Here is a 15,319-nt window from a genome sequence, read left to right as displayed (position 1 = left end):
TTTTTGATAAAAAGCTGACATGTTCAAACTGATATGAAAAGTGAACCTCGGACGTAGAATTACCAAAAATGGTTTGGTGGGTTTATAGCAAAATCTGATTTCAAATCTATACCTGGTAACCCGACAACTTGAATGGGTTAACGGTAGACAATAGACATGCCTTGTTAGGCACTTAGGCTATGTATTGTAACGTTCTAAAAAATGGGTTCTGATGTTTTTTTATTTTTTTGAAACAGAAATGAGGTAAAACCTGTATGGGAAGCCCGGTTCAATTTTTTGTTTTTCTGAAATGAACTGGACACTTATGAGACTTTGGAATCCTTTTTTTGGAACATGAAATACTTGCTTTTCACTTTCAGAATTGATTCTGAGCAAAAGGCGCCGAAACATATGTAGCACTTAAGTTACAAAGGGTAAATGGGGAAATTACCCTCAAAACATAACAAAAGGTATGTTTCAAGGGTATTGTAAACCCTAACCCCACTTTGCACTTGGAGAACATCTAGAGAAGAGAAGAGGAGAGAAGTAGAGCTGAAACGAAGAGCAGAGTTATCACCATCTTCGATCTGCCATCCGTCCGCGAGGTGGGATGCATTTGCTCTCTCTCTCTCTCTCTCTCTCTCTCTCTCTCTCCACTGATTTTGCTTGTAATGTTACTAGATAGTACCTTTCCTCGACCATCTATATCAATGGAATCTATTTCCTTCATTCCATTTGAAGCATCACGGTAATTTCTATTCACTTGGGTGTTCTTGCGGTTTCCAGTATCAAATCTGCTACCCATAACTTTCAAACCTTGCCTGGATTTCAATGATTGATTATCCCACTCCCTCTTTGGCTGTCTGCGGTCGCCTACAAGAATACAAGTAATGATTAATTGTCATCAAAACCCTCAACACACACCTCTAAGGGTCTCTACTCTCTAAAATACCTTGCTTTGTGTTTGTTTCATTGTCTGACTGAAAGCTTTGTGATTCAACATTGAACTCTTCAATTTCTGTCACTTCAGTAGGGTTTGAACTTTGTTTCTTCTTGTTCATACTTTTGTGTTATTATGCTATATCATATTTTTGTTGAAACATTTCATATTTCATATGGCAAGGAAACACGGCCAAATATTTCATATTTGAAGTGAACACCATGTTGTTGATATGGAGGTATTCTTATTTGTCTCATTCAACTTAAGCTATTTGGGTAATAATGGTTTTCACAACTTGGAATTTATTAAAAAACCATTGACTATCCTTAGATTTTATTTGAAAATCACAACTTTGACACCCATGGTGAAGATGGCACTTTATGTAAATATTGGTTTCCAACAGAAACGATTCTGTTAAGTACGAACCATATATGTTTCTGTTTCTTTCAAGTTACAAAATCAATTTTTTTTGCGATTACCATACAACATTTAAGATGCAGAATCACTCCAAAAAAATATAAATGCAAAAAAGTGTGCTAGACCCAAAATCAAATTAAAAAAACAGAATCGTTACAGTACAGAGCCTTAGTGTATGTTTGATTTTATTTTTTTCATTTTTTTTACTCAGAAATGGAAACACCCCAAAAACCATTTGATTTTTCTGCTTTGTTTCACTTGTTTTTGGAAACAAAAATAGAAATTTATATATATTTCTGTGTCTAGAAACAAGAATGGAGAAACAAGTTAGACTTGTTTTTCTGTTTCTAGAAACAAGTGGGAGTGACAAAAATTATGAAAAATCTGATACTTCACTCGACCTACCCAAACCCCCAATCCATTGTTGAAATTTCTTGCTATCCAAATACAGCGATTCCAACCTGGTTGTGCGAAGCTCACAGTTTCAGATTGCCTTCATTCTTCTGAAGCTCATCTCCATGAAGCATACCTGCAACTCCAATGTCATGCCTTCACTCGTGAGTTGCATTCCTAAAACGTCATGTCTTCACTCATGTCTTGAATTCGACTACACTGTTGAAAACGTTTTGTGAAACAGAAAAATAAAATACCTTTTTACATTTCCAAAAATCATTTCTTGGCACAGAAATGGCAATTGTTTCTAGAAACAGAAACAAGAGAAACAAAATCAAACTGACACTTTGTACCATGGTTTCAAAAATTGGAATCGAGTCAGTTGAATTGGCTTATTGGATTGGATTTAGTCATGAACAATTAGATTAGTACTAGCCAACTTCTGTCGATTCTACTCCCTTCCCAGTCATTTCTGATTAGAATCGACATTGAATGATTTGATCCCCCATTTTTGCTTTAAAAACCTGGTTCAGTTCAGCTAAGCAATGCCAGTCTGCTTATTGAAAATGTTATTATTATTATTGTTGCTCGAATCCAGCAAGCATTTGGGTTGAGTAAAACGGATCTATAAGCATTGTTGCATTATAGTTTTTCAGCTTGGTTCTAACACGCTCCTCACTCTCTGTTGGAAAATCAACAAAGAATTATCAACATTGAGGCTTATATCACTAGTCCAGTTGTAAGAGAACTATCGTAGATGTCGAGATACATAAGAAACCAACTAGAGCGGATTGCAATTTATGATCCCCGCAAAGATTTCTAAATAAAACCCCATGTGTGTGATCTATTGGGTCCATAAACAAAATCAGTACAATGTATTTTATTTATCCGCTTAACAAAATTATAGATCATGCAAAACAATAACAACTTTTGATAATGAAATAATAAGAAATCATTTTTGCTAATAAAATAATGGTAAGTGAAAAGGATGAATGCATTATAAAGCGGATAATAGTTTAGATAACATGAAGACTAATTAACATTGACAGGTGAAAAAAAAAAAAAAAACTAGAGTTTTTTAGTTGGTTTCAGAAATAGAGAAGTAATTGGAAGGCCTTATTATTATGTAGTCAATCCATTAAAAAATTGTCATATTGTTTTGAAATTAATTCAGGATCTTTTGGTTGCAAGGGCAATTGTAGGAATCAAAGTAAAATTTTTAAATTTGATAAGGAAACTTTTGTAATCGTTACTATACCTGGTTATATCACTAACTCCAAATTATTCTAGAATTGGTTATTAAATTTCATTTAAGTTTTCATTTGAATCCCATGGATTTTTTTTTTTTTCCTGGTAAGAAATCCCTTGGATTTGAAAAGTAAATAAAAGTTACATCTAAATGTATCATTATTAAATATGATAATAAATTTAAACAAATTATACAATCATATTAGGTAATAATTACGAAAGTTTTATTTTTAGCTTGAAAATTTTCGCCTCATTTCCGTCCAATTTCCCTTGCAAATAAATGGGCCTCAAAGATTCCAATTGATGAAAAATTGTTACAAACAAGCGCTTTTTTTTTTTTCTTTTCTTTGGTGGCTGGTTTATGACACACAATTGCTATTTGAGTTCCTATCCATTTATTTAAAACGCCCATAAAACTAAGCCATATCAGTTTTGAAGCACTATGTATCAAGTCCAAACACTTGGATTTACCATAATATGTCTAAGGTTGTGTTTGGTATGTATTCTCATTCTAAAAATGCACATTTCCATTCTCAGTTCATAGAATGCATTCTTAACTAAGAATGAAAACACTGTTTCGATAAATATTCACTTTAGTTCATTCTTGATCTTTAGAATGCTTACTAATCTTTCAAGCATTTCATCGAACAACTCATTGGAAATGATTTGCCCCATTTATTTCCAAATTCAAAGATAAGAAAAAATTAATACAAGAGAAGATGAATAGATTCTTCCCTTCCCTTGCCTTCCCTTTCCTGCAGAAGAACTTGGAGACACAAAGACAGAGAAGACGGCCATTAAAATCTAAAGCTCGGCCTCGTTCTTGGCTCTCCTCTCACTGGTCTTAGACTGCTGCAGCACCTTAAGATCTACCTTCAAATTCAAGAACCCCTTTGTTGGTTTCTTCTTATGCATCATTTCCTGGACTTGCCTTTCCTAGATCACGATTGGATGCCTATAGTCAACTCTTCTTAGTTCTGTATCAGTGATCAGAAAATCTGTTAATTATGGGCTAAATAAGCTGTATGGTGTGATTTTTTTCTGTTGGAATGGTTTACGCATGAGAAGAAGTATGAAACAATGGATGCGATAGAGATGCGCTTTAGGATTTTGGCGAAGAACTTGAACATGATCATATTCTTCGATAGGATGAGTCTCCCTTATACCCTCACCGTCAACGAGTTTGCAATATGACCAGGGTGGAGTTCTGGATCCAAAAGCTCGGGCTACACAAAATTGCTCTGCAATCGCAAAGGGCAATCACAGGCTATCTGATGTTGAATTCCCACTTGTTCTTTTTGTTATCACTAGAACGAGAATGTTGGAATGGACTACAGGGCACGTTCCAGAATGGACCTGATGAGCACAATTATGTGTGAAATTTAGTGTAGTAAAACATGCATTTTACATATTTAGAATAGAGTTACCTTGGGTTTTACTCTATTTTTGCAGTTTTTATATTTTCAAAGCCTTAAGGAATATCGGACGCTATATCTCCAATTTTACACATAAAAATGTCATATTTTTTCATGGTTGCGAAGAGGATGAAATTCTGAGCAAGATGGATGTGTTCAATTGCAAATACACATTCGTTTGATCAATCGTACAAGTGATTATTCTTTTCGGGGCAGAAAATGAATAATGGATTAGAACTGAACCGAGATGCAGAATCAGCCCATCTGCAGTTGTCCCAAGGGTATAAGGAATATTTCAAATGCCAACAAGGATCGATGGACCACATCCTTAAGTGATTGAAGATTCATTTTTGGTAACAACAACTACCTAGCGTAGTTGGTGAGTTGTGGAATGCAAAATCCATTGCTTATTAGGAGGTTTCAAGTTCGAACCTCTTAGCTACCATTTGTGGTGTACTGAACACATAGTTTTTGAAGGGCGTCTCTTGCTCGGTGTCAGCCAAGATGGTTGTACGCAAGTTTGAAGAAGAGAGAGAAAATAAAGAGAAAAAATAGGAAAGAAGAAAAGAAAAAAGAAAAGACGTGCATGGATGAAATTTTCCATTAAATTAGAATATTGTCCAAATCTAAGCAAGAAAAATCGGCCAAAGGCGGTTTCTTGAGCAAGAAGAGAGAGAAAAATAGAAAAAAGGGAAAGAAAAAAAAAGGCAAGAAAAATCGTGGGAGATCTCTCTCCAAACGTTTTCTCTCTTCTTTCTCCTCCACTTCATCAACAAAATAAAAATAAAAAAATCTTTTTTTTTTAAGCTAAAATCGTTAGCTTTCCTCCCCCATTCTCTATATAATAGAATTAACACAAGAGGAGGAGGCACTTCATTCTTTTTCTAGGATTTTTTCTCAGTTGCTCTATCTCTTTCTCTAGCTCTAATTCTATGTTTATGCTTTAAACACTTTTGTATGTTCTTTTTATTCAATTAATGCAAACACTTTTTTTTTTTTTTTTTTTTTTTTTTTTTTTTTTTGATTCAGTCTTTTGTTTTTATTGTGTAAACAATTGAAGTTGTAATTTTCAAGTTCTAGTTCTAGGCTTAGTTTTAGGTGACAAGAACAAGCTATGAAGCATGTCTTTCAAGTTCAATTTTTTTTTTAGATTTATTTTTTCTAGTACTAGAAATTATAGATTTGGTTTATTTCAGATCTGGTTTTTGGTACTGGTAGTATCTCAAATTAATCAAATTTTCAGTTCAAGGGTTGAAGTTCAAGTAAGTAAGCTCCTTCAGTAGTCTTCTCTCCCCCTTCTTATTCCCTCTTCTGACTACCCTTTCTTTCTTAATTTAGGATTTTAATTTCAATCGTTACATTATTACTATCCCTTCCCCCCAAGGTTCACGGCTAGTGTATGCATTGGTTTTGCCCCTCCTAGCCATAGAACCATCATTTTATTATTTTCATTTTAATTGTCTCCCTTTCCCTAAAGCCAAATAGAGTAACTTATGTAAGAGTGATTTTCTGTTCAAGTAGAGAAGTTCATATTATGATGCATCCCTCGGGTTAAGTAGAGAAACCTACTTGTGAGTTTCTCTCTAGCTTTATCCTCTTTTTTTTACTTTTTTTTTATTTCAACATTTTTTTTTCTTCATTGCTTTTTAATTGCGTGGGGTATTTATTTTCAGCTATTTATTTATTAAATTTTAATTGCGTGGCTTGCGTATTTAACTTCTTAGATGACGAATGGTTAGGATATTATTTTAAATACATATATTTAGGACGGTAATTAGAATTAGATCACAACCATTAATCGCTTCACTTTTGCATTATTAAAAGAAGCAAAAAAAAATAAAGTGGTTGCTCTCCCTGTGTTCGATTCATAGCTACACTGATCCGTACGCTTACAATTATATTTTAAAATCTCAAACAGGACCACATTCTCCACATCATTCTACGATTCAAGAATGGGAACACATGCTAAACGAGGTTTTGGCAGACTCAGAACATGTTCTTAACATGGATGCATACCAAACACAGCCTAAGATTCTAAGCCCTATATTGGAAGTGATAAGATTGTGAATGGTGGTGCTACTGGATGAGGCCAATAATGACATGTGCCCACATTGTGATTGGTATTCTGGCATATGGTGCAAAAAGGTCCACTTGGAGAATAACCATGCCCCCCACGACCACGTCTAGATCTGCCACACCGCCCTCAACCCTTAGATGAACCACAACTAGCAGAAGAAGAACCGTTGTCATCAGGGGAAGGGGAGGACCGTTGTGAGCAGTAGAGGCAGAAAGTAGTGATTGTGAGCTTGCGGGAGGCACACATGCTTTCATGGCTAAGAAGAGCCCATGAAGTTCATTGTATGGAGGAGATGAAGAAGCCGTCCCCTTAAGATCCTCCTTTAGGCCACGAAGAACATGAACGTTGAAGTTAGCAGTTGTGACGGGGTTACCCGCGGCGGGCAGTTCATCAGTACTAGATTGGCACGTTGGAGTAAAGTAGTGACAGATTCAACCTACTTTTGACAAAGGTTCTAGAGGCTGAGATGAAGTGACATCAAGCGCATCATGGACATGAAGCCAAACGGTTCATGGAGATAGGACCAGATCGCATGACTCGTTTCTTCATCAAGAATTAGGGGTACCACATCCCTGAAAAAGGACCAACAAGAAGATTGATGAGCCGAGAATCCTGGTGGTGCCAAAGAGCAGCCACTTGGGGATCAGTGGGACAAATGGATGAGCCATCGAGATGGCCAAAGAGATCCTGAACATGAAAAAATAGAACAACCTGCTTCTTCCAAATCAAGAAGTTGGTGGATGTAAACTTGATGAAGAGAAAGTGGTTCACCAAAGGAAAAGAGAGAAAGGGAGGGGGCATGACAGGGCCATCGAGTATAACTGAAGAAGCATCTTTAGAGGCCATGATAGCAACAACAGTAGACCAGGGAAGAAGAGAGCAGGGAGTGGCGCTATGGATCAGTGATGCTTAAAGAACCAAGAGGAATGGAAAAATAATAATTATGAAACCTATGCTCTTGATGCCATGTTAAACACACAAGGTTTTCCGTATATATTTTCAATACCCAATCTATACAACGGTAAAGGTGTTATATACGGAGAGCCAAGCCCTAGTCAATCTTAATACAACTGTACCCACCAAATACAATCATTATCACATGTGAGGACATGGCAAGTGAAGAGAGTTGGAGACTGACCTTCCTATGTACGCTTGGATGAGCTTGATGAGTTATATTTTGATAATCAAGATCGATCAAAATCAATACTAATCCAATCCAATCCAAATCTTAGAACCAAGATGGCCATTTAATCGGAAAAAAAAGATAAAAGAACCCGAAATAATGAGAAGTGGTCTTTCCTTTCAACGCCCTAATGAGAACATCTTTCTCATATTGGTGGGCCATCTAACTCCCACTGCTCCCTTTTGTTTTTGTTTTTGTTTTTTTTTTTTTTTTTTTTCTTTTTCTGGTAGATGTCCCATTGCTCCTCTTTGGTCCAAAGGTGAAAAATTGCATGTGTACGTAAATAATAGAGCATAGAGGAGCCTCATAAAGAGGCTAAGAAACTAAAAAAAGCCATGCCTTGGCATGAACGTCGAACCAATCAAATCGCCCAAGAGCACACTTTTTAATTTTTTGACCAGAAACCAGACAAGCTTTTTAAAGAAAAATTAGAGAAGGAAAACCCTCCATCCCCTCTTTTCCCCGCCCAAATGTTCAAACTCAGATGAACACGACCGAGACTGACGTACCCTTCAATCTCTGAGTACCCATCATCATTCCTTGCTTTGCTTCTTCCTCACGGTCTCAGGTGAGAAAGAGCGATAGCGAGAGCAGCATCTCTTCGCAAGTACTGCCTCGAATGCATTGGAGAATGTTGTGAACCTAGCAATCAATTTGGCCTCTCTCTCTCTCTCTCTCTCCCTCTCTCTCTCTCTCTCTGTGACAACGTAGAACCCAGAGATTGCTTTTAATTTTCAGGGCCTTTTGTGAGAGAGAGAGTGAGGGAATGGGTTAAATGCAGACGCAGCAGCTTTTTTCGTGGAAAACCCATTTGGCGAATCAAAATTCGAAACGTGTAAATGCCAGTCGTCACATGGACTACGCGTGCGACCAACTTGGACAAAACACTCCTCGGTCTCAGTCTCTCATCCTTTCTCTGTCTTCTGATCTTTCTCTGATAACCCTTACACTACCATTACCGTCACCTCCATCACCTACCTTCCTCATTACTGTAACGTTCATCATTATATTCCCCTATCTAACAAAACCCAAAAACAGATATAACCCTTTCTCTCTGGTTCAGCCTTGAAATGTATTCTCAAGGTTTGACTGAAGTTGGACAAATGGGTTCATTTCTTCCCCCAAAGATTTGAAGGGCTATGTGTGTGTGTGTGTGTGTGTGTCTGTGTTCAGGTGTTCTTTACTTCCATGAATGAGTCTTCTTCAAGTTTGTGACTGATAAGGTTGTAGGTCGCCTAGGAAACCAATCAACCTATCAGGCAAACATGCCCTACAGACATAGAGGACCACCATGGAAGAAGATCACTTAGCACTTTTTTTATTGACCAAAAGGTTCGGTAGGTAGGTACCCTTATTTAATGAAAAACAATATTTTTTGCAAGATAGAACAGTATATATATATATATATATATGTATATATAAAAGGTAAACAAAGCAACCAGTTCTCATGCAACAATAGTTAGTCTTACACTTGCAGACCATGCAAACCAACCAACACTCATCTATAGTTCTATTCCAGTTAATTCTTCTTCTTTAGAAGAACAAGAAAGAAAAGTAGAAACAGAAACACCTATAACCCATCAGTCCATTACCTTCCAAATCAGCTTGCATTGAAGGTGGAGAAATTAGCACTTCCCAAGAGCTTTTCCAACCTATCCTGCTCCTGACAAATTTTTAAAGAAACTGACACCACCACATCAGTAAAGAGCAAGAACAGAACCAGAAGCAGAATCACCACATCCCAAGCTACCTCTCTAGGGAACGAAATGGAAATCAAAAGAAAAGGAACCCTGAAATAAGGCTTGTAAACTAATAAGAACATAAAATAAAATGCCCCACAAAAACCCAAAATCAAAACACAGCAGGATACAGAAGCAAAGATCCAATTTTTATGATCTTTCTGGTTTTAGTAATGTGAAGAACGAGTGGTGGAGGGCCAAGATAAAACATCAGGAGAAACCTGGCAACTCAAAGGGCTTGGGCTTTGAACACTGTAAAGATTCATGGACATACTTGTATTACTCTCCGTGAAAGCATCAATCCCAGAACCAGAACCACCACCACCACCAACAACAACATTGGGCTTCACATCCTCTGTTTCTTCATCTTCACCTAAAGGAAGCCTCTGAAATGAAGGATTAACAAACGAAGTCGCAACCAAAACAACATTACTAGCAGCAGTAAGAGACCCTGCAACAGTTCCGCCAAAGACCTGACCTTGAGTCCCTGCAAGAGTGATCATAATGGAACTAATCGAAGTCGAGGAAGACGATTTCGAAGTAGAAACAGAGGAACCCAGAAATGTGGCGGAGAGAGAGAGAATTTCGTATGGTCCATGGAGGATAAGAGTGGACGCATGAGGGACTGGTAAGCGAAGGGTAACGTTCGCTACAGTGCCGGAACCGCTTAGAATACAGAGCCCCACGTGGCGGCGCCTAGCGTACTGAGAAACCATCTCTACAACATCGGTGCCGGCGGAGAGTTCGAGAATGACAGGTCTCATTGCAGCGTCACTGTCTCTGGTAATCACTATTGGTGGTTTTGGTTTGTTCTTCGAACCCGGTGGTCGGCCTCGGGGCTTCCGAACGGTTTCACCGGATGATCCAACATCTCTACCGGCGCCGGAGCTGGAACCGGCGACAGCTTTGTTGTTGGAGCTGTTGGGCTTATTTGGTGGTGGTGTGTAGAGAGCTCCGGTTCTGGTGGGGCTATGATCATCGTTTTCTTCGTCGGAGGTGTGGCTATGGTAGCCTTGAGCTTGTGAGAGGGAGCTTCCTCTACCGTATTCCGCCATTGTTGCTTCTTCTAAGCTCTCTCTCTCTCTCTCTCTCTCTCTCTCTCTCTCTCTCTCTCTCTCCCCTTGTCTCTATCTCTCTCTTGTTGTCTTGTCTGTGAGTTGGCTATATTGAGATTTGAGAAACGAGAAGCGCAATGGCAGATGGGTTTTGGGTATTTTTACCACTTTTGGAAGATCTTTGCCAGATAGACTCTTCCTTTCCTATATACATGAAGAAGGAAACACCTCCCAGGCCGACTGGCTGGCTAGCTTTCTTTGACTGGACAAGGTTTGGGCTGACCATCTTGGATCGTTTGATGGACATCTGGTCCCACCAGAAGATGGGTTCCATTGCTCTTGCTTGTTTCACATCTCAAAACTCAGTTCTCTGGGTGCATTGTCTGGTATGAGTGTTTCTTTCATGGCTTAGCTTTCTTAGGGCATGTTTGATTATGTAAATTTATAGAAGGTCAGTCTTTAGAATTATAATTTCTATTATTTTTTGAGTTGTTTGGTTACATTAGAGTGATCTTGGTAAGGAAGGCACCTACTTTTAAAGAATTCCCATATTACACAAAATGTCCTTCATATTTGAGTTTACAGGAAATTACACTCCCCTCCCCTAACCTTTGGTTTAATATCAAGTTCTCCCCATGTATTTTCATATATAGCAATAACCTTCCTTTTAGTTTGTAGATTCTATCAAACGTACCCTATCTATAGATATCTCTATTAAATGATGACATCATCATTGAAGTAGTTAAATATATACCCAAATTACCCTTCCATATGAATGAAGGGGAAATCCCTAAAACCACGATTTCAAAGGAAACACGAATTGGATTTTCCCTCTTTGCTCGCTGCTCTCCACAAGAACTGTTCGTCATCATCGGTCGTCGTTCGTCGCTCGATAGCTCACCGATCTATCTTCATCAAGTAGTACTGATCTTCATCGTCGCTCGCCGCTTATCCACATTGGAATGGGTTCTTCATCGTCGCGACTTGGATCTATTACTCTGAGACAGCTCTAACCTTTGCCCTGGAATCACTTCTACTTGACTCGACACGCACATTGAGACGAGAAATCGCTTCGATTTGAACTCTGAAAGCTCAAATCCTCCTCAAATCCTACTCCAGTCACATCCTTTGGTAAGTCTCACTTCTGCGTTTCTCTGTTCCTTACATGGTGTACCCTTGCTGGAGGTTGTTGTTGTCTCTCTTCTCTATAAACGGAATGTCATTGATCTATGAGTGGTAAAGATCTAATTTTTTTACGAGTTTCTTTGGTTTTGATTATGATGAATGTAGTAGGGTTTTCCTGGGACTGGATTGATGGGTTTTATGAATTGGATTGATCGGCTGTTTTGATTGAGGGTTTAATGCTTGAATTTTGTTTGTTTGTTTTTTTTTTTTTTTTTTTGAATTTGTGAGGTGCAATGCCTTCCTCTTTTGAAATTCTTTCTCCAGGTGTGCCAAGAGTAGTTCAAGTAATCGGTGTTTACCTTTCAACAACTAAAATTTTTGGTTCCTTTTGTTAAATGGGGAAAGAGGGTAGTTTGTATCTCTCCATATTGCTGTTTTTGAGTAGTTTGATTTCTACTGAGCTGTGTGAACCATTTGCATCAGCTCTTGATTTGTGTTTATTCCTCTAATATCAATGCTAGATTCTAAAATGTTCTGATTGTGTTATGTGTTCATATGATATAAACTGAAAAGGGGTAATGCATCTAACCTAATATGTACTGATCATGTAGCACTTTGTTATACTCTGAACCAGGATATAGAAGTTATCATATGCATTGGAAATCAAGGCAATCATCTACTATCACTTCTATACGAAGACTTTAGAACCTACATTGGTTGATCCGGATTTCCATTGCAATAGGAACATGGTTTGTGACATCTACAGTATAGTTCTTAGACATGTCCCTATTGGTCATACTGCGACATTGAAAGTCAAGTGCATATTGCCGAAAAACCAAGCTATTGAAGTGGATACAAATGGGAAGGTGTATGATTTGTTTAGGTTGCATGCTGGAGTGGATTTAATCAACTTGTATGTATATGATCTCCATTTTAATGAGCACCCATCCTCCACCTACATAGTGAATAGATTCGAGGGTAACTTGATCACTCGAGACAATCATTCTAGTGAGCATGTGGAAGAATTTTTTGATACAATTACTCCTGTTCATCAAAATCAATGTGGGTTTAGTGATGATGTTCAGCAAAATAAGCCCGGACTTGGTAGTTATGCTCAGCAGAGTCAAACTGGTTATGGTATTGTTGTACAACAGGAGCAAACTTTTGTGTCTGCCAGGGCAAAGCACCAAGTTAGGAAGAGATACTCGAATAGTGAAGCTATACCGAGCGATTCAGGCGCGAGTGTAATTTCTTTGGCGACAATGCGAAGGAGAGGAAACTCGGCGATAGGAAGCTGCTCGTTGAGGTATCTTCCAAACGGTCGTGTTTTAGAGAAATGGTGAATATGATGAAGAGAAGAGAGATGAGGAAGAGAATATATGTATATTACTTAAAAGGGTAAACTGGACTTCGTACATGCCAGTTTAACAGCGTTAGTCACTTTAGGGTCGTTTGATAGAATATTCAAACTAGAGCGGAGGTTATTGCTATATATGAAAGTACGTGGCGAAACTTAATATCAAGCCAAAAGTCATGGGAAGGGAGTGGAATTTCCTCTTGAGTTTATATCGATACCAACATTCATATATGAGAGATGGCAAGCACCCTAGTATAAAAGGCAAGAATCACTACACCCTTCGCTGCCGAAGCTAGCTCGCGATTGTCTCTGGTTCTCTCGCTCTCTCGCTCTCTCTCTCTCGCTGAATTTACTTTGTAAGTTAGGGTTTAGACTCAGATTTGATACTGTTAGGCATAAATTTTGTTACGGTTCGTTTTTTTTCTTAGCTTAGGATTACCATGATTTATCTAACATTTTGTTAGCAGGGCGTTCAACAAAGGGTGTTAGGTAATTCTCCAATTCCTTTTCCCCCTATTTTTTTAGTTCTCAAATGTCATCAAGGTAGAAATGGCCTTTGTTTTGCTCGTTAAAATTTTGCAGAGAGAAGAAGTAGCTTGGATTTTTTATGCTTTTGGATTTTGTTGCATTCTTTCTGGGTTGCGTTTTTTGTACTTATCCACAGCTGTTTGGATAGAATCTTGGATTGGTCTGAACGGTTGGTCTGCACGGTTATGTGCTAGATTCTGTTGTTTCCATTTATTTTTTCTTATCGTTTGGGGGGGAAATCCTGCTTTATTCTCTTCCATTTTGTTGTTTGATTATCTGAGCGTTTGGATGAGTGATTACAAAATTCCTCCTTTCATATTACTGTTTAGAATCCTCTTTCCCTACGCAGATATCTATATGGGTTTCGGCTTGCATTCCAAACTTCATCTGGTACGTTATACCAAATATCTACAGTTTAATGCTTGCTTCTCAGTTTGCTTCAATGGAATTTGTTCCCTTTCTTTTTTTTTTTTGGGTGTGTGTTGTCCAAGGTATTAGTATCTTCATCCTTCACGGTTCAACTATGTTGTTGGAGTAATTTCCATAAATTGAGATCTTGATTTTAAGTATCGGCTGAGATTGATCCCCGATTCCTGACTGTGTACCATATTGTTTTAGGGTGTAAAATAATTAAAAAAAAAAATACTTCTTAAAAAAAAGAAAAGGTAAAATAAACTGATCGACAGATACCAATACTGATACCGATACCGCCCCTAAACCCTTGATTGAGATCTTGTTTTCTACTTTGGTATACTATTTGAACCACTGAAATTGGTTATTGTGAGTTGTTATATTAGATATACACTTGCTAATTTTGAAGCCTGTCCTATCTCCATGACTAGCCATCAGATTTGGCTGTACTTTTGAGGAGTCAATCCAACCTTAGTACCCCTTACTCGACGAGGATATCTTCCCCATAAAAAATCCTAGTTTCTATTTCTGTTTCCTATTGAGTTTCTGCTTTTGTATTATATTTGGTCATTATCTGGCTACTGTTAGAACCCTTAAAGAGTTTCTAGTTTCTGGTCATTATTTGGCTACTGTTCTACTAATTGATTTGGCCATTTGATCAGAGTTTCCTGCAATTCTGATTTGTTTTTTGTTAGTTTTTTATTTTCTCTCCAACTTGTCTCCAACTTAGAATTGCTTACATGCAATCCTATCACTAGCTGATACAAAAAGCTAGCTTTGTTAAGCATTATCCCACAAGGGATGAAAAAATGAGATGAATTTTAATCCAATTGTACATCCATATTCGATACATATACCATTTGATTTACACAATCAAACGCATCCTTATACTCTCTCTCCTCTGGCTCTCAATAATTTGTTTTGATGACGTTGGTGAAAGCTGATGAGTGAGGACCATGGTTCTAAGTTTTGGTATCAGATTGATTGTATTTGTCATATCATATTGGTATGAACTGAGATCGATATTGATACTTGACTGATCTGGATCGATTACTAGTACCGTTTCAAGGGTAGAGTCATAAAGAACATATATATAATTTTATTTTATTTTTTGAAAAAAATAAAGATAAAAGTGATTGATATGCATTGATCTGATCTAGATCGGTATTAGAAGATATCGATATGGATACCGATAACTAAATCCATGCTGAGGGCTAAACTAATTGGGATCCTCTTCAACGTGCTGGATGTCCAATGCAGTACACTAAATGTGTTGATGTGTGTATCTGAATCCTCCCAGCCGCTACATATCGCATTGGATGCTCAACACATTAGAAAGGATTGATCTAAACTCAGGCTGAACCAGAGCCAGCTTGAAGGCTGGAAGAACTACTCAGACTCTTAAAGATTGTTAGTTGGTGAAGTTTGTGTGGTTTTGTATTAGAGACCTTC

General features: G+C 37.8%; 2 protein-coding genes across 2 annotated transcripts; one reads left to right on the top strand and one right to left on the bottom strand.

Annotated features, from left to right (window-relative positions):
* Nucleotides 1-9,078: 9,078 nt before the first annotated feature.
* On the bottom strand, nucleotides 9,079-10,626 carry LOC122061326 (AT-hook motif nuclear-localized protein 28-like). Its single transcript, XM_042624558.1, has one exon. It carries the CDS (start codon nucleotides 10,444-10,446, stop codon nucleotides 9,559-9,561), a length of 888 nt encoding a protein of 295 aa, XP_042480492.1. The 5' UTR covers nucleotides 10,447-10,626; the 3' UTR covers nucleotides 9,079-9,558.
* A 607-nt stretch (nucleotides 10,627-11,233) lies between these two features.
* LOC122061604 lies at nucleotides 11,234-13,137 on the top strand. Its single transcript, XM_042624971.1, has 2 exons — nucleotides 11,234-11,577; nucleotides 12,206-13,137. The coding sequence occupies exon 2, from the start codon at nucleotides 12,318-12,320 to the stop codon at nucleotides 12,912-12,914; it is 597 nt and encodes a 198-aa protein (XP_042480905.1). The 5' UTR covers nucleotides 11,234-11,577; nucleotides 12,206-12,317; the 3' UTR covers nucleotides 12,915-13,137.
* The last annotated feature ends 2,182 nt before the right edge of the window (nucleotides 13,138-15,319 follow it).

Source organism: Macadamia integrifolia, chromosome 14, assembly GCF_013358625.1.
Source record: "Macadamia integrifolia cultivar HAES 741 chromosome 14, SCU_Mint_v3, whole genome shotgun sequence".
In the NCBI taxonomy this organism is placed as follows: domain Eukaryota; kingdom Viridiplantae; phylum Streptophyta; class Magnoliopsida; order Proteales; family Proteaceae; genus Macadamia; species Macadamia integrifolia.
Note: the sequence above shows the minus strand (reverse complement) of the source record. Positions and strands in the feature narration are given on the sequence as shown.

What these genes read in the sequence shown, in the direction of transcription:
- LOC122061604 (XM_042624971.1), top strand. Translation starts at nt 12,318, where the DNA reads ATGGTTTGTGACATCTACAGTATAGTTCTTAGACATGTCCCTATTGGT.
- LOC122061326 (XM_042624558.1), bottom strand. Translation starts at nt 10,446, where the DNA reads ATGGCGGAATACGGTAGAGGAAGCTCCCTCTCACAAGCTCAAGGCTAC.